The 27,411-nt window shown below is 38.4% G+C and overlaps 1 protein-coding gene across 8 annotated transcripts in view; it reads right to left on the bottom strand.

Annotated features, from left to right (window-relative positions):
- MYO3A (myosin IIIA) overlaps nucleotides 1–26,278 on the bottom strand; it is a 179,886-nt gene extending 153,608 nt beyond the window's left edge. For 4 of the 8 annotated variants that reach the window (XR_006337117.1, XM_043884335.1, XM_043884341.1 and 1 more), the window contains exons 1-4: nucleotides 25,899–26,200; nucleotides 25,295–25,374; nucleotides 12,535–12,719; nucleotides 8,970–9,104 (exon numbers count right to left, since the gene is read on the bottom strand). Coding sequence is in view for 7 of the 8 variants with exons in the window: in XM_043884335.1 (XP_043740270.1) it covers nucleotides 8,970–9,104; nucleotides 12,535–12,702 (303 nt within the window). In the remaining variant the exon portion in view is untranslated. The other 4 variants (XM_043884340.1, XM_043884336.1, XM_043884337.1 and 1 more) reach the window with 4 other exon arrangements.
- Nucleotides 26,279–27,411: the final 1,133 nt, after the last annotated feature.

Genomic DNA, 27,411 nt, shown 5'->3' with positions numbered 1-27,411 from the left:
TTATTGTTTGTTGCCCAACTGCCTGGAATCGTGCCCTATACATCTCCAGTTTGGTTTCTAGTCAAAGACTCAAGGGAACCCCTATGCAGATTTCTGGAGTGTTTTTCCTGCTTAACTCTCTTTTTGAAAATTCCAGTCACTTCTGTCTTAACAATCTTTTCAGTTCAGTAAGATTGCTGTGATCTCCTTGGGAACGTCCTCCTTATCCCCATGGTCTGGAAACTGTCTCCAAGAATAAAGATGCAATGATTGCAGTGTTCCTCTAATTTCCTTTCCTCAATGTCATAAGCCTAAGCTGTCTCTTTCACAGGGTTGGAAAATTGTTATGTTTTTTAAAATATATTCTATGTAGTGTTTTAGGTATTTACAGTATAACTGCGCGATGTGACACAATTTACTGTCACGGCCAGAAGCAGAAGTCTCAGATTATTTCTAATGCACCTTGAAATCCAAGGACCTCTGGCAGGGTCTTCCAAACTTTCCTTTGATAAGAATCACCTTAGGACTTGTTTAAAAAATAAGTTTCTGAGCCCTCCTTCTTGGAATTTCTAATTCCGTGGGTTTGAGATGAGGCTGAGTCTTACCAGAGTATCTGGAGTGAATATTAAAGAACAAAAGTACTAACAGGATCCTCTGTTTGTTTCTTTTTTTTTCAGGTGGAAGCTTAAGTGTGACCCACTCATCTAGGCCTTCTTTGACTTCTCTCTTCACAAAAGGTCTTTTTCATTTTTTATTAGCACTCCACTTCTATTCCTCACAGTCTCAATGCTACTGCTGCTTAGCCACTTTAATCATGTCCAGCTCTGTGCAACCCTATGAGCTGTATGTAGCCAGCCAGGCTCCTCTGTCCATGGGATTCTCCAGGTAAGAGTACTGGAGTGGGTTGCCATGCCCTCCTTCAGAAGATCTTCCCAATCCAGGAATCAAACCTGGATCTCCTGCGTTGCAGGCAGATTCTTTACCACTGAGCCACCAGGGAAGCCCATAGTATCAAAAACAATGTATAATTATTTAATTAATTTGTCTATTAAGCTTTAAATTGTCTTTCTGCACTACTAGACTCTAAACACCAGGATGACAGCTGGTCTCATTCTCTACTGAATACCCAAAATCTACGAAAATGCTTGGCCCAAAGTAATAATATTTATGGAATTAGTAAGTGACTGGATGAATATACTTTAGTCCTGGACACTTATGCATGCACACACATATAATGACAGAAGGCCATCTTTTTACATGAAATGGAAGGTGCCTCTTCAAAGTGTGAAATGTGTGACTCAATATCAATAAAATGCGTATACTGATGTAGCAAATTCTGCATTCCAATAGAAGACTGATAAAATATTAATAAGAGTGGCACCATCACCTAATAATGTTTCCTAACATGTAATATTATAACATGTACAATTTTCACATTACTTTTCTAACTTGTAAACTAGAAGTAGTATGTTTAAGCTATTACAGACACACATGCTAACTGACTCACTGAAGTATGCATTTTGATGTATTTTGGTAATTGTGTACAATCCTGTAACCACTAAATCAAGATATAAAACAGCATCCCTCCTCCTAAAGCATTTCAAAATTCTTGGGAAAACACCATCAAACACTGGTAATGTGAGCAGCAAGATATCTTTGATAAACAAGAAAACGTATAAGAAATCTTTTAATCTGCCTGGTCAAAATAGGGGCTTCCCTGGTGGCTCAGTGGTGAAGATTCTGCCTGCAATGCAGGAGCCGCAGGAGACATAGGTTCAGTCCCTGGGTTGGGAAGATCCCCTGGAGGAGGGCATGGCAACCCACTCCAGTGTTCTTGCCTGGAGAATCCTATGGACAGAGGAGCCTGGTGGGCTACAGTCTATGGGGTCACAAAGAGTTGGACACGACTGAAGTGACTTAGCACGCACAGCCAAAACATACTGATTTACCAAGTGGAAAAACATCTTACATTTTCCCCTCTGTGGTTAATATTATAAACTTGCACTTCTATTCAGAGAGCAGATGCATTTGCAAGCACTGAAGTTCTATTAGGGAAAAAAGATATACCAGCATTGTATAGGTTTTTATGTATTTGGGGGATTATAAGAATATAAAGGAGTATATGTATAATACTGCTTTTCCATCCTGCCCTTTAAACAAAAAAATGAGACGACTCTAGGTAATTGTCTGTCTTGTTCTGTGGTGAGTACACCAAATAACAGCCTTTTATATGAGAGCTGGGAATGGCTGTCCCAGCCCCAAGAGCATGAAAAGAACTGTCCTTCGTCTACTTCACTGCCACTGTGCACCGCTAAAGGAAGGACCAGTGCTGAGCCATCAGAGCGGTTCAGAAGCCCCGGTTTGCAGCCCTGTCCTGCTTCCCTGCCCCCTCCCACATATACAAGCCTGCAGGGGTTCCCTGTCCCCTTCCATGTACATATTATCTCCCAGGCAACAACATTAAAGAGTTAACAGCCGAGCAAACAGAAACCACTCATTCATTCTAACTCGTTTTCTTTCTGTCATCCTATAGTTTCCTTTCCTCATGACGGACCGCATCTTACTTATTAGATGCAAGTATAAATGCAGAATAACCAATAATGCATGATGCACAAAAGTTAGTAGTCAGGTCCCTGAAAATCACTTTCGTTACCAGAAATGTGCATTAGTGAGGCTTTAGGACTATTTACTGAACTTTTGTGCTTCCAAATGCCACCTGTAATTTCCAGCCTTTGATCTCCTGAAAAGGATATAATTTCAAAGAGAAAAATTGCTATAATTAGAAAGCAGAGAGAGAAAGCAGTGTCACTATTAAGAATGAACAAATCAGGACTAATTCAGATAAATAATAGAATTCAGCCTGCAGTACTGCCATGAAAGGAGCAATTACAGCTAAGACTGAATTATGAAGGGAAAGATCTTTTAACAAAAAGATGTCCTAACTCTGGATTTTGGTTCCCTTATGGCTGAGGATACACTAGACAAATAGATTCTGAGACAGAAGACTGTATTCCTTGTGTACTTAAGGTGTTGCTGTTCATCCAACTAAGAAGGGGGAAATTACAGTTAAATCTCAATTTTGCCCTCTGTGCTTATCTGCAGTAGATGCCTAGTACCAGACCAACTTAACTCAATTTCAACCCTGTTTTTTCATCTCATCTCCTGGTTTAGTGGTAAGGATATGCAGAAACGAACCACCTCCCACCTCCCAAGGTCCCCCTCCATCCTGCTCCTGACCATCCACGGTAGACACTAGGAGTGAAAAGAAACACTAAGCAAAAGCAAAATCTACAGGGACTTCCCTAGTGGACAGTGACTAAGACTCAGAGCTCCCAGTGGAGGGGCCCTGGGTTTGATCCCTGGTCAGGGAATTCCAAATGCCCCAACTAAAGATCCTGAGTACCACAACTAAGAACCAACACAGCCAAATAAATAGATAAATATAAATAAATATTTTTAAATACTTAAAAAAAAGATATCTACATTTTACAAAGCAAGTCAGTTAAGAGATATGTAATAGCAATAAGCAAAAAGTAACATTAAATATAAGTATGGTATTTCAAAAGGCATAAGTAAAAAAAAAAACTAGTTCTCCCTTTATGCTGACATCATTAGGAAAACCTAAATACTAAGTGACAATAAAAATTCCCATAGACACTTTGCAAAAAAAAAACCAAAAAAAATATATATATATATATATCAGTTCCCACAGGAGAAAATCTTCTACCCCTTTTCTTCTTCCGTAGTTTCATTACAAGTGTGTAACTGGAATGTAGGAGGGCTAGTAACTAGTGCTCTTCTGTATGTTCTGAAAATGAACTTACAGAGAATTTAGAAGGAAATAATTTCTAAACAGAGCCTTGCATATTATTCACCACCTTGCATATTATTCATGCTCAAGAAATTATAGTATAACAAAATTTAAGAAAAACACAGGAAGAGGAAAAACTGTATCAAAGTGAAAGCAAAAATTCAAAACTCACAACTAAATAATATAGAAAATAGATGGCCCAGTGAAATCTGAGCAAGTAATTCTCTTCTTGGAATTTCAATTCTGGGTTGCAATATAAATGCGATGATTTTTCAAGATGAAAAATCTCTGGGTGAGAGTTTGTCCAAGGTGGTACAGTCCACCCACCCCGCACACACGCCAGGCTGATAACGAGGATGCTACTCAGACCCTCCAAGAAGCACCGTCTTTATGCAGATTCATGTCAGAAGTCTAGCACTTAGCATGACTTCCTGGGTACCACCAGAGTTCCTATTCGGCCATCCTTTGGGGACCCCCGAGCAAAATAATGTGTGTGCTGCATGTGTGCACAGTTGTTTCAGTTGTGTCCGACTCTTTGTGACCCATGGACTGTAGCCCGCCAGGCTCCTCTGTCCAGGGGACTCTCCAAGCAAGAAGACTGGAGTGGGTTGCCATGCCCTCCTCCAGGGGATCTTCTCGGCCCAGGGATCGAACCCACATTTCCTGTGTCTCCTGCATTGCAGGCAGATTCTTTACCGCTGAGCCACCAGGGAAGCCAGCAAAATAATTTATTGGAGCTTTATTATGATAAGAGGTATAATTAGCAGTCATTTTGTAGAATAAAGTATTGATGCTACAAGCCAATTTTCTGAAAGTGCCTTTAAAGCAGCACCTGCACCATTCATGTTTATAAATCAGGTAATTGTACCACTTATGTGTATATGTAATCAGTCTAACTTGCATATGTAAATCAATTGTCTTACATACAGTTTGCCAGCTCTTTGCTTTTTCCATGTTTTCCCCCAACTTTGAATTTCAAATAGATCAGATTTCTGAAATACTATTTTAATAAACTAGTATTTATTCTTTTTTCTCAAGCCATTAAGGGATATTTCCAACTCTTACATCTAATAATAAATGCAATTATAAAGACAATATGTAAAATAGCTAGTGGGAAGTTGCTATATAACATAGGGAGCTTACCCGATGCTCTGCGACAACGCAGAGGGAGGGGATGCGGGGCGGGGTAGAAGGAAGGTTCAAGAGGGAGGAGATATATGTATACTTATGGCTAATTCATGTTGTTCTATGGCAAAAGCCAACATAACATTGTAGGGCAATTATTCTCCAATTAAAAATAAATTTAAAAAACATGTACAAAGTTCAAAGAAGCTAAGTCTCTGCTGATTCATTGCATCAGGATGCCACTTCGCTTGTACTGGATGTTCCAAGACCTTTTTAATCAATCTTTTCTGCTCTCTCAAAAGAACACGTAACTTAATTATGATCTGGAATCTTCAACTCTCACTTAACCCTGAGTGACAATACTAAGAAATGACAATATAATTAGAATAGGAATTTGTTAGGCATAAAAGACATCAGCTGATCTTATTCAATAGTTAAACTCTGGGAAAGATTTATACTTTTGCCCTTGTCCATTTAGGCCTATATTCAGCAGAACAACTGAATCTTCAAATGCTAATTTTCCAATTATTTTACATGGAAAAAAAATAAAAGAAGTATTATTGAAAATGTTCTCAAAGATATAAATATACAAAATTTTTATTCAGGACTCCATCAAGGATTTGCAGACCAGCATCTCAAATACACAAACACAAATACGAAGTAAAGTATCCATTAATTTAAGACAAAATGGCTTAAGTTCATAATTTATATTCTGTTACTTGGGTAACTGTGTTGAGAAAAGTAAAAGTTTTGCTTTGTTTTTTTGTGTGATTTAACGAAAAATATAAAGCTATCTTGAACTGAGAAGTACAAAATAATTCTGAAATCATAATAAGTTGCCTATCATCAAAGAACACGCTTGACTCTTAAAACATTTTTTTTAACTTCTATAAAGTAATAGTTTCAGATTCTGAAAAGGTTCTTGAAAATTCTATTGTAATTTTGAATGACTATGATTCAATCAAAAGTGGCAGATTAAATATATACATTTATTTCCTCTTACTCATGAATCTCCATGAAAATGCCAGTAGAGGAATAAAAAAAAAAAACAACATAAAACCACTAGAGAAAAAAGAACAAAATGGGAGAGAAGTGAAGAAGAGATTGGAACAAAATTTTTCAACATGGAATGCAGGTAACTGAGTGGTTAACCGATCCAGCAACACAGAGAAAGCCACAAACTAAAGTGCTAGGTGGGGGAGCTGCGTTGAGGTCACCTGAGCAGATTAACCCAGAGAGGGCAAGATAATAGTGAAAGTGGAGGAGGTGGGAGGGGAGGGGCAGAAAACAAGGCTTCCTTTGCAGGTCTCTCTTCAAAAGACTTGATGCCCTCCTACCCCACATTCAAAATATCCACATCCAGGAGCCTGCCAGAGCTACTTCACATACACACACACAAGCTGGAGATTTTGCTCCCTAGAGAAAGTGAGCTGAAGGAACTCAATATCTGGTGACATCAGTACAGTGAATAACAGGAGGAATGCACAGAATTCTTGATGTGCAAAACAGAGAAGTAACCAAGGAATCCAGGAAAGTGGGTTCACCCAGATGAGCAGCAGAGAGGCAGCAGGGGTCAGACACCTGGCAGACCTCCAGGATGGAGCAGGAGGATGTAGGATTCCAGAAGGGCAATCATGCCAAAATTCAGAACATGGATTAGAAAATGAAAGAGTAGAGAAGCTGAACCATCTGTTTCCAGGTTCAACAACAAACGCAGCAAAAACACATACCTACCTGCTCAGGAAAGGGTGGCGCCACTAACCTGGGTCTACAGTAATACTGTCCTGCATTACTGCTTTCTATGAAATTCAAAGGTGTTTGCTCCTTGGAAGAAAAGCTATGATAAACCTAGACAGGGTATTAAAAAGTACAGACATTACTTTGCCAACAAAAGTCCCTACGGTCAAAGCCATGGTTTTTTCAGTAGTCATGTACAGATGTCAGAGTTGGACCACAAAGAAGGTTGAGCACCAAAGAATTGATGCTTTCAAACTGTGGTGCTGGAGAAGACTCTTGAGAGCTGCTTGGACTGCAAGATCAAACCAGTCAATCCTAAAGGAGATCAGCCCTGAATATTCATTGAAAGGATGAATGCCGAAGCTGAAGCTCCAGTACTTTGGACAACTGATGTGAAGAACCAACTCACTGGAAAAGATCCTGATGCTGCAAAAGACTAAAGGCAAAAAGAGAAGGGGACAGCAGAGGATGAGATGGTTAGACAGCATCACCAACTCAATGAACATGAATATGAGCAAACTCTGGGAGATAGTGAAGGACAGAAGCCTGGCGTGCTGCTGTCCAGGCGGTCGAAAAGAGTTGGACTTGACTTAGTGACTGAACAACAAAAAATTAATCAAGTGAATGCATTTTTTTAAAAGAAAAATGATTAAGTCTATCTGAAATTATATGAAGTGGAAAATAGGCTAAATTGATAAGTGATATTGTCCATCATTTTAAACATATAAAAATAGATGAAGAAACTATATTCAGAATTAAGAGTGGTTCTTTTTATACTTTCAAGTATTCTCTACCATGATCACTACTTGTATATTCATTTAAAAACCACCATAGAAAAAATATAAAGTATGGAGACAATGTGCAAATAATTACTGTACAGGAAAATCAATGGTACATTCCAAAAAAAAAAATAAAGAAGAAATAGAATAATCAAATGCTAATAAAATAATGTGAATACAAGACACAGAGAACAAACCTGTGGTTGTCAACAGGAAGAGGAGGCAGAGGAGAGATGGATTGGGAGTTTGGGATTAGCAAATGCAAAGTATTACATATATTAACAGAATGGATATACAATAAGATCCAACTGTACAGCACAAGGAATATTTAATATCCCTGTGATAAACCATATATATAATTATGTTAATATATATAAATATATGGGCTTCCCAGGTGACTCAGAGATAAAGAATCCACCTGTCAATGCAAGAGACGTAGGAGACTTGGGTTCTATCCCTGGGTTGGGAAGATCCTCTGGAGGACGAAATGGCAACCCCCTCTGGTATTATTGCCTGAAAAATCTCAGGGACAGAGGAGCCTGGCAGGCTACAGACCATGGGGTCACCATGGGTGGGACATGACTGAGCACACATACAGCCTAGCATATAAATATATATAACTGAATCACCTCACTTTACACCAGAAACTAATGTTATAAAAAATAAAATAATGTAAATACAATAAATAGATGCTGTTAAGATGATCAAATAAAGGTTTTACTAGCCCCAGGTTTGATAAAAGAAGTTTTTAAAAATTTTTATAAATTTTATTGTAATTAATTATTACTTCAACTTAAATAAAAATATCCAGTGAAATCAGAAAAAAAACACATTCTTCTAGAACTGGCAGTAACTTTAGTCATGCACCTTCTAATACTCTTACATTAGAGAGAACTGTCCCAAGCTATTCTCAGGAATTGAAAAGGCAGACTCTACAGTATCCCTTTGGCAACTTATTCAGTGTTCAACACCACTTCTAGTAAGGTTTTCCCCCCATAAATGTAAATATATTTGATCCTCTGTATCCACGGATCACAGCTGTTTGAATCTGACCATGTGGAACCCACAGATATGGGGGACTGACAGTACCTGGTTCTGCAGTTTATCTCATCAGTATTCAGTGAAGTCAGAAGAAGAAATTAGCAACTCACCATTTTTGCCTAATGAAGCCTCAGCTACATTAATTTTATCTCACATCATAATACCTGGCACTGAGCCTCAGTCACGTGTTGTACCAAACACAGATGAATAAATAAAAATTATAATGAAGTTCCTTTTTAGTATGCTCGTCTGCCAGGAAAATACCCTAGTTTCTTTAGTCTTTTATTATGGAAACATTTTCTTTTAATCTTTAATTAATTGTCTTTCATTTACTGATGTTTCTAATGATGGCAAAACCAGAAGTGGGAACAGGATTCTACAAAGGATATAGAATGGAACACATCAGATGAACTGCTTTATGGGGGTGATGTTACTAAATACGTCATTTCAAGACCACACTGCAAATCACCACATGGGAAATAATTCTAAACACTTACCTCAAGAACCAGCCATAGCTTATCTCCATTTATTTTATCCTTCTTAAAGTACATGCCATAGAATCTGACCACATTAGGGTGGTCAGAAAGAGCTTTTAGGATGTTGTACTCTGCTTCAATCTCTTCATCAATATCCTAGTTTCAAAGAGTCATGGGGAGAGAGCAGTGAGAAAAACATGAATGAAGTAAAAAAAAACGTTAAGTTAGACTAGCGAACGTAGAATTTTATTTTGTCAAAGCAAGGTCAGAATAGTTTCTACTGTGCTCAATACAGTGTATTGAAATTTCTCATTACACTCCTTAAGGGGAGAGATCATGATTTTCCTGCTAATCGAAAATATCTCTAATTATGTTCATTTATTGAAAAGAAATAATAAAAGGCTATTATTATGTGCAATTAGAAAGAAACCCATAGGGACTTCCTTGGTCGTCCAGTGCCTCCCAATGCAGGGGACGTGGGTTCGATCCCTGGTCTGAGAACTAAGATCCCACATGCCATGGGCAACTAAGCCCAGGCACCTAAACCATTAAGACCATGAGCAACTAAGACCTGACGCAGCCAAATAAATTAAATTTTTTAAGTTAAAAAATAAAAATAAAGAATTCTAAACACAAAATCTAGGGGAAAAAATATATACAATATATATGGAGAACTGCTTAAGTTGATCTTCCTTTCTTTGTAGGGTTAACTTTATTTCAATGGTAAAAATCATTGTTTTGACATGAAAACTTTTAGCTGGTTCATTCTGTTTCTTTGAAGTATAGGATATTTAAAGGCTATCAAAATACCAGTCAGACATGCAATAAACTCCTACCTTTCCAAAAAAGTGAAAGAGTTAAGTTATATAAGATGGCATACAGCCTCTAGTTAACTAAAGACTCATTCACCAGAAGTAGAATAGGTTGTAATCCTGCCAATAAAACTGCAAACAAGACTATACACTTAGTCATGTATCTAGAAAACCATATATACATTAAACAATTCACTGTTATAAATAAAAGACTTCTAATATTTTATGGTAACATTTAATGTCTACATTGTTTTAAGACAGAATCATGGACTCACAAAGCTGTAAAGAATTTTAGACCAGAACACTAGTCTAAGGAAGAAACTAAAGCTAAGAAAATTAATTTAAAAAAAAAGAAAGAAACGAAAGCTCAAGGCAGTCAGAGTCACAGAACTGGTTAGTGTGTGATCCAGGACTAGTCTTTTGTCTACTATCTTCTAGGCCTGCTCATTTCATCCCTATCTTGGAGAGGAGATTATGAGTTCAAAATTCATAACAGTAAGACCTTTTTAATAATAATAAAAAAAAAAGCCACTCTGCAAAATGCTTGGGTGCATTTAAATTTATTTTATTAAGATTACAATCTCCTGGTTATAAATCTTCTTTTATTTGACTTGTGGCATGATGAATGAAGAGTAAATAAAGAATTCTTAGAAAAATATATATGTACTATGACAAGAATAAAAGCAGCAAAAGAACACATTTCATACTATGGTTATGAATCTATAAGTTTCATTAAAGCAAGAGAACAAAACCTGATTTGTAAGGCAGGCTGTATAGCAAATGCACAATTATGAAAGGATAACTGTTACATACATTCACAAGTCATTTGTTCTTGCTCATAAAGAAGCAGAGGAATGGGAGAGAGACTCTGATTGTGGGGCCACATATTGAGATCAGCCTGGAGCCCTTTCTCTTGCCATGTGAACCCCAATCCTTAACAGCAAAGTTCAAAGGGCAGACTTGTAACTGCAAAGACCAGTGGTGCGGTTACTCTGATACAGCTTAACTGGTGTCTCTCTTCCCTCAGTTTTAACAATAAGAACTTTTCAACAGAATATGAAGACATGCAGCATCAGTTAAGTCTGAACACAGCGCTTCTCATTTTTTTCCTCCCTGGTGGCTCAGTGGGAAAGAATCCGCCTGCCAATGCAGGAGACATGGGTTCGGTCCCTGGGTTGGGAAGATCCCCTGGAGAAGGAAATGGCAAACCACTCCAGTATTCTTGCCTGAGAAATCCCATGGACAAAAGAGGAGTCAGCCAGCTACAGTAGATGGGGTCATAAAGAGTCAGATACAACTTTGCGACTGAGCAGACATGCACCTATCTAACTTACTTCTTGAAAAGAAACCCCCACCCTCTCTCTCCTCTGCTCAAAGGAAAATGAAACAATGTAGTAATAATAGATGTAGTAAAAATACACTATCAAAAAAGAAAGAGCAATCCCAAGATGAATAGAGGGCCAGAGACTTTTTGCAGAGTCCTTTTGCAGGGTTTATGAGTCAGAGCTGTGACAAGGACTCATCATTTCCATCAAGCCACGCTCCCATCATGCACATAGTGAAAGTGAAAGTGAAGTCACTCAGTCGTGTCCAACTCTTTGCAACCCCATGGACTGTAGCCTACCAGATGCCTCTGTCCATGGGATTTTCCAGGCAAGAACACTGGAGTGGGTTGCTATTTCCTTCTCCAAGAGCTGAGTAATTGGAGGAGTTGCTCTCAGGAGACGTTTGGGGGTTACAGAATCGCTGAGTTTATTCTGGCTCCCCCACGTGCTAGGGGAGACCTTCACGTATGTCCTAGTAGCTGAAAATGCACCCAAACATCCAGCCTCTGACTCCTAGAAAAAACAATCTTGTCTCTTACAGGCAAATCTCATGCTCTCACAGGCAAAGCAAGGTGAGTTTCCTTGATCACAACTGCTATTCCCAAAAAAAGCACCACTGGCACTGCTGGAAAAGAGGCCGTATGGACTGACCACGACATTGAATTCTTCACAAGGAATCACACCCTGTAAAGGAATGCCATTTCTGCTTTGGAAACACTTAGGTAAACCTGAAAATTAATTTCCCTTTTTTGAAAGAAATTTAAAAATATATTTCTGGTTTGGCATAAGAGGAATTCTGCCTGAAGCCTAAATAAACACAGGAGGAAAATGAAATCTGGCCAAGACGACATTAGACAATTTTAGGGTTGTTTCTAGACCCGTAAGTCTATATGCTGACAACACTCTGAAATCTAAACATATTAAATCAAACCATTGAGCTGCTTGAGAGAAGATAAACTTATATACAGATATGTTTATCTGTGCGTGAGTACATGCTAAGTCACTTCAGTCATATCTGACTGTGGGACACTATGGACTGTGGCCCTCCAGGCTCCTCTGTCCCTGGGCTTCTCCAGGCAAGAATACTGGAATGGTTTGCCACACCCTCCTCCAGGAGACCTTCCCAACTCAGGGATCGAACCTGTTTCTCTTATGTCTCCTGCATTGGCAGGCAGGTTCTTGACCACTAGTGCCACCTGGGACGTCCCCATACTTCTCTTTACTGTATGTTTATCTGTTTATCAAGTATTTATTGGACCTTCTAATATATGTTAAGCATTTAACAAGGAAAATCTAACAAGACATTTTTAAACAAACATTTCCTTCAAATTGCAACTGACATTGTGATAAATAAATCAAGATAAGATACCAATGGACTTTTTAACTGTTTGATACAGATTTTTTAAAAAGTTAAATTAGCAAGCAAGAAAAGAAAACAATGTGACTTACATGAATGGGATCCAGAATTTTGACTGCTGCTTTTTGGCCATTTTTCTTATTCAACACTTTAAAAACTTTTCCATAAGTTCCTTTGCCAATCGTTTCAGTGATTTCCCAAGTATCAGAAGGGTCGGGAAAGTTATCAAAGATGATTGATTTTCCAATTAATGGAAGCATCTCAAAAGTTTAAATCACTGGAGAGAAAAAGTACAGAGCTTCACTGACATTTGATTGGTAATATTAAACAGCACACACAAACTCATGGGAAATTATTTAATATTTTCACTGATATGATGGAAAATACACAGCAGTAACCAAATGTACTCAGAGACAAAGAAATTTTTAATTTCAATTCTTTTTGCAAACAGATGAATACAAGTTTAATAATGTTTTGTAAGCAGGGCTTTCTATGTTTAATACTGTCCCATATTAATTGCTACTGTTAGTAATTATTTTCAGATTAGAGGCACACATTTAAATCATTTTGATTTACTGCTTTATACTCATGAATGAAAGAATTTTAGAATAAACCTTCAGTCAGTTCAGTCGCTCAGTCATGTCCGACTCTTTGTGACCCCATGAACTGCAGCACGCCAGGCCTCCCTGTCCATCACCAACTCCTGGAGTTTACCCAAACCCATGTCCATCGAGTTGGTGATGCCATCCAACCATCTCATCCTCTGTCATCCCCTTTTCCTCCTGCCCTCAATCTTTCCCAGCATCAGGGTCTTTTCAGATGAGTCAGCTCTTTGCATCAGGTGGCCAAAGTATTGGAGTTTCAGCTTCAGCATCAGTCCTTCCAACGAATACCTAGGACTTATCTCCTTTAGGATGGACTGGTTGGATCTCCTTGCAGTCCAAGGGACTCTCAAGAGTCTTCTCCAACATCACAGTTCAAAAGCATTAATTCTTCAGCGCTCAGCTTTTTTTATAGTCCAACTCTCACATCCATACATGACCACTGGAAAAACCATAGCCTTGACTAGACAGACATTTGTTGGCTAAATAATGTCTCTGCTTTTTAGTATGCTGTCTAGGTTGGTCATAACTTTCCTTCCAAGGAGCAAGCGTCTTTTAATTTCATGGCTGCAATCACCATCTTCAGTGATTTTGGAGCCCAGAAAAATAAAGTCAGCCACTGTTTCCACTGTTTCCCCATCTATTTGCCATGAAGTGATGGGACCGGATGCCATGATCTTAGTTTTCTGAATGTTGAGCTTTAAGCCAACTTTTTCACTCTCCTCTTTTACTGTCGTCAAGAGGCTCTTTAGTTCTTCTTCACTTTCTGCCATAAGTGTTAGCAATGATAAAAATCCAACTTCTTCATTAAAGCAAATCCCACACTTTAAAATGATTGTGTTTTTTTATTTATTTTTTAATTGAAGGAAAATTGCTTTAAAATATCGAGTTGGTTTCTCCTGGATAACATCCTTCGAGAACCAGTCATAATTATACATGTATCCTCTCCCTGTTGCGCCTCACTCCCCTCCCCCTCATCCCACCAGTTTAGGCCATTATTGAGTGCCAGGCTGAGCTCCCTGCGTTACACTGCAGCTTCCCACTAGCTCTCTGTTTCACACATGATAATGTATATATGTCAATGCTACTCTCTCAATTCGTCCCACCCTCTCCTTCCTCCACTGTGTCCACAAGACTGTTCTCCTCATCTGCGTCTCCAATAGTTCCCTGCAAATAGGTTCATCAGTACCATTTTTCTAGATTCCAAATATATGCATTAATATACAGCATTGGTTTATCTCTTTCTGACTTACTTCACTCTGTATAACAGGTTCTAGGTTTATCTACCTCAGTACAATTGAGTCAAATTCATTCCTTTTTATAGCTGAGTAATATTCCATTGAATATTGAATATCTGCTTCATCCATTCACCTGTCAATGGACATCGAGGCTGCTTCCATGTCCTGGCTATTCTAAATAGCACTGCAATGAACACCAGAGTACATGGGTTCTTTTTGAATTGTAGTTTTCTCAGAGTATATGCCCAGCTGTGGGATCCCTTAGTCAGAGGATAGAGTTATTCATAGTTTTTTAAGGAATCTCCTTACTGCTCTCCATGATGGTTATATCAGTAGGAGGGTTCCCTTTTCTTCACATCCTCTCCAGCACTTTTAAGTGATTGTGCCTTATATCACTGCTCTATGCAAAACCCAACAATCAGTCCCCTATTGCTTTTAGTATGAAATTTCTTTCATATAACCTACCACATCCTTTAAAATATGGCCCTTGCTTAATTTCCGAGCCTCATGTCTCACTACATCTTCCCTCAGACACTACAAACCAGCCCATTTGGGATCCATCAGGTCATCCCCTTCTTGCTTGTGGATCTTCACATACAGTCTTTGCTCCCACTTGGGTTTGTGGTTTCTTTGCTAAGCTCTAACCCCCACTTATCTTTTCAAATACTTGCTGAGATGTCATTTCCTCCAAACCTAACCACTCTCCACCCCATTTGAGTTGTGTGCCCACCTCTGTGCTCCATGAGTTCTCTGAACCCACCGTGACCTGGTATTACTCCACACCCAGAACCTGGCGCAGTGCTCAATTAGGAGAACATGATCAATGAGGTCAAGTGATTTTAAAAAAGATTTCATAGATAAGCTGAGATAAGATCTTCCAAGTAGTGCTACTAACCTTTCATGTTTTCCTTAAATTACATTCAGTCCTTTGTATAAATTTAAAGGGGAAAAAAAAAAAAATGAGCAACCAGAAAGACCAACCAGAACACCTGTGGTGTCCTCTGAATTTGTTGGTTATCCGTGCAAAACCTCACTCTCTTCAATGTTATAAAGTTGACTGCAATTGTTCTTGGATGTGTATACATACACATAGAAAGAGGTCTATTAATGAATGTGTTCATATACTAATATCAGCCCATGAAACTCATTTGTCTAACTACAACTTTCAACCTCATCCAATCCACCAATCCATTGATTCTTCACTTTCTTTATTTCCATCAACTCTCTTTAGTCTTCACGTCCACTTCATTTTCTTCTTCCCCAGCATAAACTGGGCTTCCCTGGTGCCTCAATAAAGAATTCACCCACAAGGCAGGAGACCTGGGTTCAAGCCCTGGGTTGGGAAGAGCCCATGGAGGAGAGCATGGCAACCCACTCCAGTATTCTTGCCTGGAGAATCCCCGTGGACAGAGGAGGCAGTCCATGGGGTCACAGAGTTGGACACAACTATGCGACTAAGCACAGCACAGCACAACAGCATAAATTCTACAGCTTGAATTATTATAACTTCCTTGCAAATGCCCTAAACATTCTTGCTTCTCTCTTTCTTCACCACCAGTCCCCTGGGGTTAAAAAGCCAACCCTATTAAACCTTACATCTTCTTCACACCTGTGCCTGTGGCTGGAGAATACCACACAACCGGGCTGAACCATTTCACTTTAAATTCAGGATCAAAAACTTACAAGGTGACCCTCAACGATGTCCAGCAATCTTACTCCACCTCCCTGCTTTGTATATTCACTTCTCCCTGGTGCATGATCTCCGTCCTCAAATTTCTCTCTCCTCAGATTGTTCCCTCGTTGCTGTCCATCCTCTCCCACCAAACTTCCCAGATAATGTCTTCATTTAATAATTAAGTGATAAAATGGAAGCAACAATAAACTCCTTAATCTTCCCATCTCAAAAACCACAAACCAATGTGCATCAAACAGGAGTTCATTCTATTTATCATCCATAACTGCTGTCTGGCCTCAGTCTTTTTTGTTTGTTCCATCTCATCAATCATATTTCAGCTCAAATATCACATTTTAAAAAAGATCTCCCCTGCATATTTTATTCCTTCATCAGAATGTAAGTTACAGAGGTACAGACTTTGTTATTTTTACCTCTGTATCCACAGTTCCCAGAACAATATCTAACACATGGCAGATAACTAGTAAATGCAGGCTAAATGGGCAAATGTTTATTTGTTTATCTGTTAATTTGACAGCTGAAACCTTACCTCTCAGTTCACTTACAAATCTTATAACGCCTAACTCTGTGTCTGGCATATAGTAGATGTTAAATATGTAGCTGCTGAGTGAGTGAATCAATATTCTCACAAAAAAAAAAAAAGAATGAGAGAAATAAGGATTAGAAGGAGCTAAAGATAATTTGAAAATCTAAACAGAATAATGATCATATTCATTATATTTAAGGGGACATCATTCAGTAAGTGGTTATGAATGCCTGCTGAAAATTACATCACTACATAAAAAAACACTTAGAAATAGTTCTTAGAAAACTTAATCTTTATGAAATTTGTGCCTTTGATCCGAAATGCAAAAAAACAAGTAGGAGGTAATCAGTAATAATCATCCAATTCAGTGATTTCATAATCAGGGACAAGATAACTACTTTCTACATCTATCTACTTGAGTCTTGCAAATAAGCGTTTATGCCATCCATATAATGTAAATGTTAAACCAAAAAAAAAAAAATTAAATCTTATTAAATGCCTCAAATAGAAGTTTTCAACCAGGAAAAACATTCATTTTATGGAATAGTGCCTTTTCACTGGCAATGTTAATGAACATAATTTTAATTTCTGCTGTCTTAAATATTAGGGATTTTTTGCTGTTGTTGTTCAGTCACTAACCCATGTCCTACTCTTTGCAACCCCATGAACTGCAGCATACCAGCCTCAATTAAGTCTCACTTAAAACAAACAAAACTCCCAACAAGTAGGCAAAAGAAAACTAAAATGACTTCCTCAAAATTAAAAATTACAGAATTTCAACAATTAGAACAGAAACAAATCTTATGACTCCTCAACTATTCCTTTTCAAATACACAGTTATTTATTCTTTAGGAATAAAATAAAATGCCACAGTTAGTAAGCAACTACAAAGAAATACTTGTATTTTTATAGTCCTTTAGCACTCATAGAATAAAAAATAATTCCCCAGCTCACAAAATGAAAGCATATAGCTGCTCTTAATTATATGATCATGTAAGCTGAAGAATTACTTTTGACATATATATTTACTGTATGTTGATAATATGTATTTACCATAACTCTGAAAAGGTACTTGCAAAAGCTACATTTTAAAAATGAAGTAAAAAAGTCTTCTTAGTTGATTTTTTATATATTCAACTACTGAGATTTTTTTCATGATATACCATAATACAATAAAAAAGTATCTCACTTCAGGCTCTTAACACTCAATGATTATTCTGACCACTTTTGTAAACCTGAACTTAATTTTTCTTTACTAAAATAACCAAACTGCCTGCAGGCTCATTTTAATACACAGCAGGAACGATCTCTCATTGGCTGTCTCTTCCCTCTGCCTGGAACGTTCATTCTCCAGATATACACACGGCTCACTCCTTTAATTGTTACAACAGCCAGCACCTTTCAGTAAGTCCTAACCTGACCAACCTATTTACCTATTTAAAATCTCAACCTGCCCTTTTCCACTCCATCCTGCCTCCCAACTCTTGGTCCCCCTTACCCTACTCTAACACTTATTACCTCTTTGCACGCTACACTATTTCCTGTTTATATGTGTCTTTTTTCCCAAACTATTAGAATGTAAGCCTCGTGAGGGGTAACATTTTATCCAGGTTGTTCACTGATGTATCCCAAAGACTCCAAAACCACGACTGGCACACAGTACCCAGAACAGTCAAATTCAGGGACAGAAAGTATAATCGTGGTTGCTAGGAGCTTGGGGAAGGGAAATGGGAAAGATTATTTAACAGCTAGAGGTTCAGTTCGAGAAGGTAAAAAAAAGTTGTGGTGATGGATGGGGGTGAGCGTTGTACACTGATGTGAATGTAGCCACTGAAGTGAACATAGTTTTTAAGTGATTAAAGGGTAAATTGTATGTAATATATATTTTACCACAGAAAAAAATGCTACTTTGGACACAGTATGAGGAAACAAAGTAATGAAAAACAGGAGACCCAAACTGAGAGATATGGAAGGGAGACCACAATTGTCTGCTTGCTCTCAGATCCATGAGTGACCCCCTGTGTCCTGAATCCCAGGGGCTGACATCTCAAAACTGTATTCCCCAAACTCCCTGTCCCACTGGTGTCCTCTGTTGTTGGATTCTGTCAGTGGGTGTGCCAGGCAGCAGATTGGAAGGGAGGAGGATCTTTCTCCTCTGCTTTCTCTAGTTTCGTGGTGTGTCCATGTGGCTCCATCTCCCTGAAGGTCCCTGTTTCTGCAGGGTAGACCTGCCATGGTTCTAGACAGCCTCAGTATTTGCATTTTGGTAAGACCATCTCCTTGATGTCACTGTACAGTACGAGGAGTAATGACAGTTTTTAAGATTATGATCCTAACTCTGAGATCACTTCATTACCTTCTGTTGGGCTTTCAGATATCCTAAAACATTTATAACGAATTCCCCCTATGCCTTAGTCTGTTCAGGCTACTTGAACAAAAATAATATAAACTGGGTGGATTGGAAACAACAAGCATTGATTTCTCACAATTCCAGGGGCTGGGAAGTCCAAGATCATGTTGCTGATAGACTTGGCATTAGATGTGGGTCCACTTCCTAGACGGAGTGGTGTTTCTGCTGTAACCCCATGTGGTGGAAGGGAGAAGCTACCTCCCTGGGGTCTCTTTTATAAGATGCTAATCCCCGTCATGAGGCTCTGTCCTCCTGACCTAATCACTGCCCCAAGGCCTCACCTCCCAACACCACTACCCTGGCAGTTAGGGTTTCAACATATGAATTTGGGGAGAATATAAATATTCAGACCATGGCACCATATTAAATTCCCTCTGTTGAACTACTTGGTATTAATTCTATTTTCCTGACCAATTCAGTCCAGCACACATCTAATCAGTTTGTGGAGGAAAGAATGGAGAAAAGTCAACAGATAATGGCTGAAAGTTCTCCCAAACAGGCAAAAGGTATGAACACTCAAATTTAGGAAGCTCAATCCATTTCTTTAAAAAATTCACAGTTGGATACACGGCAATGAATCTAGAGAACACCAAAGGCAATGAGAGGCTCTTGACACCAACCAGATAGAAAAGATATATCACATATAAAGGGAAACAATTAGAATGACTGCTGATATTTCAATAGAAAACAATAGTATAATATATTCAGAATGCTGAAATAACTGCTCATCTAAAACAAACAAAAGTATCCTTCAAGGTCAAAGGCAAATTAAAGATATTTTTCACCTCAAAAAATTCAGTTTAACAACAATGGCCCCTGAAAAGAGAACTTCTAAAGGATGACTTTGAAGAATGACAATGATAATGACAAGGAAGGTCTAAATTACCAAAAACAGTAAATAGTTACACATGTGTGTAAATCTAAACTAACACTGACTGTAAGACACAATAACAGACAAAAATGAACTACAATAATCAAAAGTAAAATGCTAGAATTTAAAATGTTCTTAAGTTCCTCATATAGCGGCAGTTAAAAATATTAATTATAAATTTAGGCTTTAAGATATCCATGTCAAACACTTAAACATTAGACCCTAAAAATACTATGCATAGCTTTCAAAATATTAAGAGAAAAACTGATGTTAACAAACTCAATCAAAAAACTCTGGAAAGGACAATAAAGGAAGACTTTAAAAAACAAGAAATAGAAAGCATAAAATACCCTGTGAAAAGAAATATGAATATGCCAATAATCACAATAATTGTAAATGGACCAAACTTACCATGAAAAGACAGAAACTGGTAGCTCACAGTTATTAGCAAGAGATTCACATAAAGTATAGGGAGATAGACTGGAAATAAAATAACGGTACCACGTACCATTCAACAAAAGAAAGCGATGTGACTAGATTAACATCAGGCACAAAGTATTTAAAGGAAAATTATTTACTAGAGGTAAACAGGGTTACTACATAATAATCAAAGACTTAATTCATCAAGAAAACATAAAAGCTCAGAATAGAAGCCTAGAGTGAAAGAAATAACAAAGAAAAAGGGAAAAAGTCACAATTTTAGTGGGAGATTTTAACACAATTTGTCAGTGATTTTTTTTTTTTTTAGTTCAAGTAAAGAAAAAAGTTCTTAAGAATAAATAAGATTTAAACAACTCTAATCCGTTTTGAGCTTATTTTTGTGTATAGTGTCAGGGAGTGTTCTAATTTCATTCTTTTACATGTAGCTGTCCAGTTTTCCCAGCACCACTTACTGAAGAGACTATCTTTTCTCCATTGTATATTTTTGCCTCCTTTGTCATAGGTCAGGTGACCACAGGTGTGTGGGTTTATTTCTGGGCTTTTTTATCCTGATTCCATTGTTCTATATTTTTAGTTGTGTGCAAGTAGCATACTATCTTGATTTCTATAGCTCAGTAATATAGTCTGAAGTCAAGTAGCCTGATTCCTCCAGCTCTGTTTTTCTTTCTCAAGATTGCTGTGGCCATTCGGGGTCTTTTGTGTTTCCATACAAATTATAAACTTCTTGTTTTAATTCTGTGAAAAATGCCATTGGTAACTTGATAAGAATTGCACTGAATCTATAGATTGCTTTGGGGAGTACAGTCATTTCACAGTATTGATTCTTCCAATTCAAAAACATCGTATTCTCTCCATCTGTGTCATCTGTTTGTACTGAATGGATATCCTGAAATACACATGAAATCCTGTATCTAACAACAAATAACCTTCCCAAGTGCACATGAAAGTCAAAGTGTTAGTTGCTCAGTCATATCTGACTCTTTGCAACCCTATGGATTATAGCTCAGCAGGCTACTCTGTACATGGAATTCTTCAGGTAAGAATACTACAGTGGGTAGCCATTCCCTTCTCCAGGGGATCTTCCCGACCCAGGGATCAAACCCAGGTCTCCTGAATCGCAGGCAGATTCTTTACTGTCCAAGCCACCAGGGAACCCTGAGCACACATGACTGCCGTGTAATTAAGTAAGAAGACAACTACTAGATAAATTTTTTAAAACCTATAGCATCAGATACTTCAAAAGGAGCTACTAAACAGTTCAAGGGCCAAAGAAAAAATGCAATGACTTTTTAAAAATAGACTTAAAACTGAATAATAATGAAAATCCTACTCATGAAAATTTATGGGATACAGCTAAAGCAGTATACAGAGGAAAACATATAGCCTAATATTTTATCTTAGAATGGAAGAAAGGCTAAAAATTATGTAATTACAAAATAAAAGCAAAGACTGTAGAAAAAAGGAAGAGTTGAAATTAAAGACATGACAGAAAAAGAATAAGACAGATAAGAGAATGATAAATACAACAGTTCTTCAAAGAGAATTTTTTAATAGATAAGCCCCTATTAAGACTGATCAATAAAACAAACAAAACAGAAGGTACAGATGAGCAATACTAAGGTCAAAAAGACTAACAAATAACAGCAGAGACTAAAATGCTAATAAGATGATAAATTTTTTATCAAGAAACTTAAAAATTAGACTAAGTGGACTAATTTAGACTAATTAGACTAATATTAGAGGGGGGGAAAACAGAAAAATAAAAGTTAGTTTTTTGGAATGTTTGCATTAATGTGCTTTCATACTATAACTCCTAATACTCAGTTCTTTACTCATATAATCACTAAGGGGACTATGTTAAGTTCTTAAGCACCAGAAAATCACTCTAAGTATCTTTTAATACTTTAGAGGTAATGACCAAATTTATCAGCAGAAGAGGCTAGAAACTCAATTAAAAGATAAGTGCTTCATAAATGAACATGAGCACATTTCCTTTTCCCATATACCACAAAAAATAATCAACCTAATTGTTAACTTTTCCAAAAGATAGGCAGAGAACACCATTTCTCAATGCAATGAAAATGCCATTTGCCCATGATATAAAACACACTAAGAAAGTAGCAGATGGTTTTACTCAAAGTTGAGCAATATTTTAATACTGTGATTCTCACTTTTCAAAACCCACATCATGTATTTTCTGCAGAATGTTATGGAAAGATTCTTCCCTTTATACACTCCCTTCTGCCAAGCTGTTTAAACTCCACTGCATGCATATGGTTTACATTAGATTCAAAAAGTAGCTCCTGCCTGTGATGGAAGGGGAATCCTGGAATGCCAGCAGGGCAGAACATGTGTGTCTCCATGGACCATCCCAGAAAGACCTTAACAGATAAGCCAGACGACTTTATTTTCCCATTAAAAGTCCTTCAAAATCCACATTCTTACTGTGTCCTCCAGATCCTTTCTGACCCCTCTAAATTCAATCTACTTTCTTCTTCACCTCTCACACCAACCACAGCCTCAGCTGCCTTCTGACAAGTCTTAGAACAACACTGTTCCTGATCTTACTTTGTTGTAGAGAATATTCTCCTGGAATGATTATCAAAGTCATAAAGCCTTGCTGGTTAAAAGTAGCCTACAGAAAAGTGCGTCTTCCATATAAAACCACCTTTCAGAGACACCAGGCTGAAGCACTAAACAAGTTCTAACTTTCTCAAAGAAGTTTAAAACACAAACTGACAGAAATCTCTGGTCTCAGTTCACTACAGACCAGATGAACTGGTCACACATCCCTCCAGCTTTTCACTAACACAGGCAATAAAGTTTGATTTAAAACAGACCTTGTCCGGTGATACGTATGGTCTGCTTTGAATAAACCATAATTAGTGTTTTGTTCCCTTCAATTTGCTTAAAAATGTTTTGCAGAGAAGGGGAAAAGGTCTACTTATGTACTTCTATCTATGTATTCTGCTTTCCACCACTCATTTTCTCATTCTGTAATTACTGAGATAAAAGCATGTGCTTACATGCTGGAACCAAAAGAAAGGTTATCATTTCCTAGAAACTTAAAATATTATTTTAAGTTTTAGTATAAACCTATAAACGTCAGCACCCACAGCTGTAAAATGGAATAATCACACATGTCTCAACTAACTCTCAGAGTTGACTCAAGTATCAAATGAGTTGTAAGAGGAAATGATGTTTTGTAAACTGTGATACAGGACAACTCACCTCCTTCGTCAAGGATGCAAGGTGAGTTATAGTTTTGGCCACACAACTGCCTATTCCAATTAGTAAGGGAGAGTTTCTGAGTCAGAAATCACAAACTGAGGTGTCTGCAGGGACAAAGGAGGTAAAACGTATGAGTGAAGAATATCTGGATGAAATAAATGCAAGGAGTTTAGAGGAACTGTGGCAAAGTTGAGGGCACTGTTTCCCACCCAAAATGCACAGCTACACCCCAGCTGCAGGGCTGGCAGACACAAGCTCTGCCTTGCCTGGTACCCTTGTTTTTCAACAGAAGTGAAGACTCTGGGAATTCACTTAAATTTTACAAAATTTAAACTATTTGGCAATAGTTGTAAAGTATTCATTACTTTAAAATACAAAGCTGACCCAAATAAATACATCAAATTCAGCCTTTAGGCTATCAGCCTATAACTTCTACATGAGGTTTCTTTTGTGTTCTTTGTTAAAAATAACCAACCAACAAGAACCTCTCCACCTGGTATAATCACCCTGAGACATCAGGAAAACGAGCTTATAACAGTGGCAAGCATTTTTCTGACTGTTTATCAGTGCCAAGTACCTACTGGGCTTCTAGTTTTACATGTATTATGTCCTTTAACTTTAATGTTTTAACACTTCAGAGAAGCCCTTCAGAAAGGCATTATTACTGTGTCCCCATTTTCAGAAAAGAAGACTGAGGATTAGACTTTTTAAGGTCATAATGCTGGTAAATGGTAGGGTCAAGAAACAAACCAGGAAAAGTCCATGGTAGAAATTTGATGTTCAGTGGTAGATGATTTTGGTTCTAAAGAGTAATGCTTCCCAATTGGAGGTTCCTAAATCCCTGTGCGTCCTTAAAGTGGTATGGGGTCTTCGGTGAATTAGTTTTAAAGTCTAATAGAAATCTATTTACTTTCTAATGGATAACTTTTTTTAAAAAATTTATTTATTTATATTGCTGCACTAGTTCTTAGTGGCAGCACACGGGATCTTTACTTGAGGCTTAGAAATTCTTAGTTATGGCAGGTGGGATCTAGTTCCCTGACCAGGGATCAAACCCAGGAGGGCAGAGTCTTAGCCACTGGACCATCAGGGAAGTCCCTCTAATGAATAATTGAATTTGTTTGCTATTGCAAAGGAAAGGGAGTTTGTTAGATATAACCTTTCAAATTATCAATCCAGGGAAAAAACTAATGAAGAGACCCTCATTTGAAAAAAGGGGGGGGGGCAGGGAGTAAATAGTTTAGAGCACTGACACTGCAGAAATTATTAAAGTGATAAAACATTTTTACAGCAAAACTTTACATAATTTGCATCTATATAGTCTAAAGTATATTTGCACTTTCAAATATTTGTTTATCACCCTATTAGTAGTAACTAATGGACCTTCAAATAGTTTGGATTTGACAGGCAAAAGTTATTTTTCAAAGAATATTTGCACAAAAAAATATTAGGCTGTAGAGAGAAATTTTATAAAAGGAAGTGCAGGACAGTGGTACTCCTTATATGACTGACCAAAATATCTTCAAACAGATACAGACTGGTATTAAAGATCACCACATTGAATCTTTTAATGTGCACTTTTTTGTTCCCAACAATAAAAAAAGACTAAGACAAATGAGAGTAATTTCTCACATGCTAGACATCACATGAATAGACACATAAAAAACAAGTTATCTTTGAAATCTCATACATCTCTAAATTTTCCCATTTGAAAACAATTATCTTTTACAGTGTAATAAAAATCAATATGGCATGAATAACAGGCACTGTCATTTAATCTGTCAAAACTTAGCACTTAGGCTCCTGCAAATCCAGAAAATTGGCCAACTTTAGCACCTACCTTTAGCAAAGCTTGAAAATAACTCTGTTCAGATATCATAACAAAGAGTAAATGTCCAGGCTGCAGCTGTGTTCCTGGGTCTGTAACACACAACAAACTCAGTGTTAACAGGTTTAAGCATCGAGGATCTGGGAAAAGTGTTCAGAAGCTAACGTGGAAACATTGAGGTAGTATAACAGGACAACAATTTATTACTCAGGTTTAATATTTTTTAAGCGACTAACACAGAACACCACACATCCTATGCAGGCATAAAATAACTCTAAAGTTACTGGATCAATGAGAAATCAAAAAAAAAAAAAAAAGTAAGAAGCTTTAAGAAAACCCATTCAATCACCAAGAAAACGCAAATCCGTGAGGATTCTTGGGGTTTTCCAATTTAAAACAAACAAAAAAATATTTTTAGTGCCATTACAACGTCTATTTCAAAGCTTACATCCAACTATCATCCCAATAATAGTAAAATATTATTTAATTTCTTTTAAATTACTCACAGAAAAATTCTAGCAAGGTTCAAATAGAAACTATTACAGAACAGAGCTTCTGGTGAACAAGTCGAAAAGACATGGTTGCTGGGAGGATTTCTCTACTTCTTAGTACTGACCTCAGTGTTCTTTCTTGTCTGCCCTTTCTCCTTAAAAAGGAAACTTTACAGATGCGTCTGGCGGGGCATGGACCCCAGCTCCACCGACCTGCTCCAGATAAGTCAATCCCGAGCAAGAGGTTCCTCGAGTGGACCAGGAGCGGCGCGGGCCACAGGTGTCCGGAGACCGCCGGGACTTGGCGCGCGGTCCCCGAGAGTCCCTCTCGCGTTCCCGGCCCGGTTTCCCGCGCGCACCCCACACCACCTGTAGCCAGGGAAGTGATGCCGCCTGACCCGGGGCTCCCCGCCGCTGAAGCCCAGACCCCTACCTGGGCCGGAAGCGAGCGGCTCCATCCTCCTCTCGGGGGCGCAGGTTGGGGGCGCGCCGGGGCGGGGCGGGGCCACGGGGCGGGGCCACGGGCGGGGCACGCGAGGGGGCGGCCCCTCTCCAGGTTCTCAAGTGCAGTTCCTCCTCCCACCCCGGCGCGCCGCCGCCCTCGGTGCCCGCTGGAAAAGAGGCCGCTCCGTCCGCCCTGCGCACCTCGCAGGGCCCAAGCCTGGCGGTCAAGCCTGGGACTTTGTCACGCCTCCCTGGTCTGTAGCCCGGGGACAAGGGTGGGAACCCGCCAGATCCTTGAACAGCCCCCTCGGACAGGCCCACTCTGCTGAAGCAATTTCTCCTCGCAATGCGCGGTGTCTTCCCCCAAACTCCGTGGGGCTCATGCCACAGGATGTCATCTCTAGGCCAGCGGGCTCTGATCCCGAAAGGGAGAAGAAAAGTAGGTACTGAGATATCCCCGCAGATACCAGTTCACTTTAGCGGCCTGCCAAAGTGGGGCTCAGTCTGAAGTCGTTAATCACCAGTCCTCTAATTGGTCATCCCTGACACCTGGATGGCCAGGTTCCCTGAACAGCCTCAGGTGACATTTTGGGCGTGGTTATGCCTTCCTCCCCTTCAAAAAGTGAGACCCACAATCAAAATGTCATTTAATTGTGTTAATTATCTGAATTGGTCTATCATTTGTGATGTCTAAATAAGAAGAATTCTAGAAGAGGACACCTAATCCTAAATCCGGAGAAGGCAATGGCACCCCATTCCAGTACTCGTGCCTGGAAAATCCCATGGATGGAGGAGCCTGGTAGGCTGCAGTCAATGGGGTCGCTAAGAGTCGGACACGACTGAAGTGACTTAGCAGCAGTCCTAAATCAATGCATTTGTCTTAAGAAAAAAATATCGTTTTAGTAGATGTCAAAAAAGCACTCAGCATTTTCAAGATCCTTCCTCATAAAATATCTTTGAAATCCAAAACTTAAACAGTGGCTTTTTCTCAAAATATCATATATCTCATCTAATATGTAGTATCTTGGAATATTGAGAATATCATATCAATACTAACATTATATAACAAGATTCAAGTTTTCAAGTTCTTTCCTTAAAAGAATATATTATACCAAATATATTATTTAACTTAAGAATTAATAAGGAGTAAGCAAATGGCCATATACAAAATTGTGAGGGCCCAACAATGACCAA

This window comes from Cervus elaphus, chromosome 23 (genome assembly GCF_910594005.1).
Source record: "Cervus elaphus chromosome 23, mCerEla1.1, whole genome shotgun sequence".
Taxonomy (NCBI): domain Eukaryota; kingdom Metazoa; phylum Chordata; class Mammalia; order Artiodactyla; family Cervidae; genus Cervus; species Cervus elaphus.
This window is presented reverse-complemented; position numbering and strand designations above follow the sequence as displayed.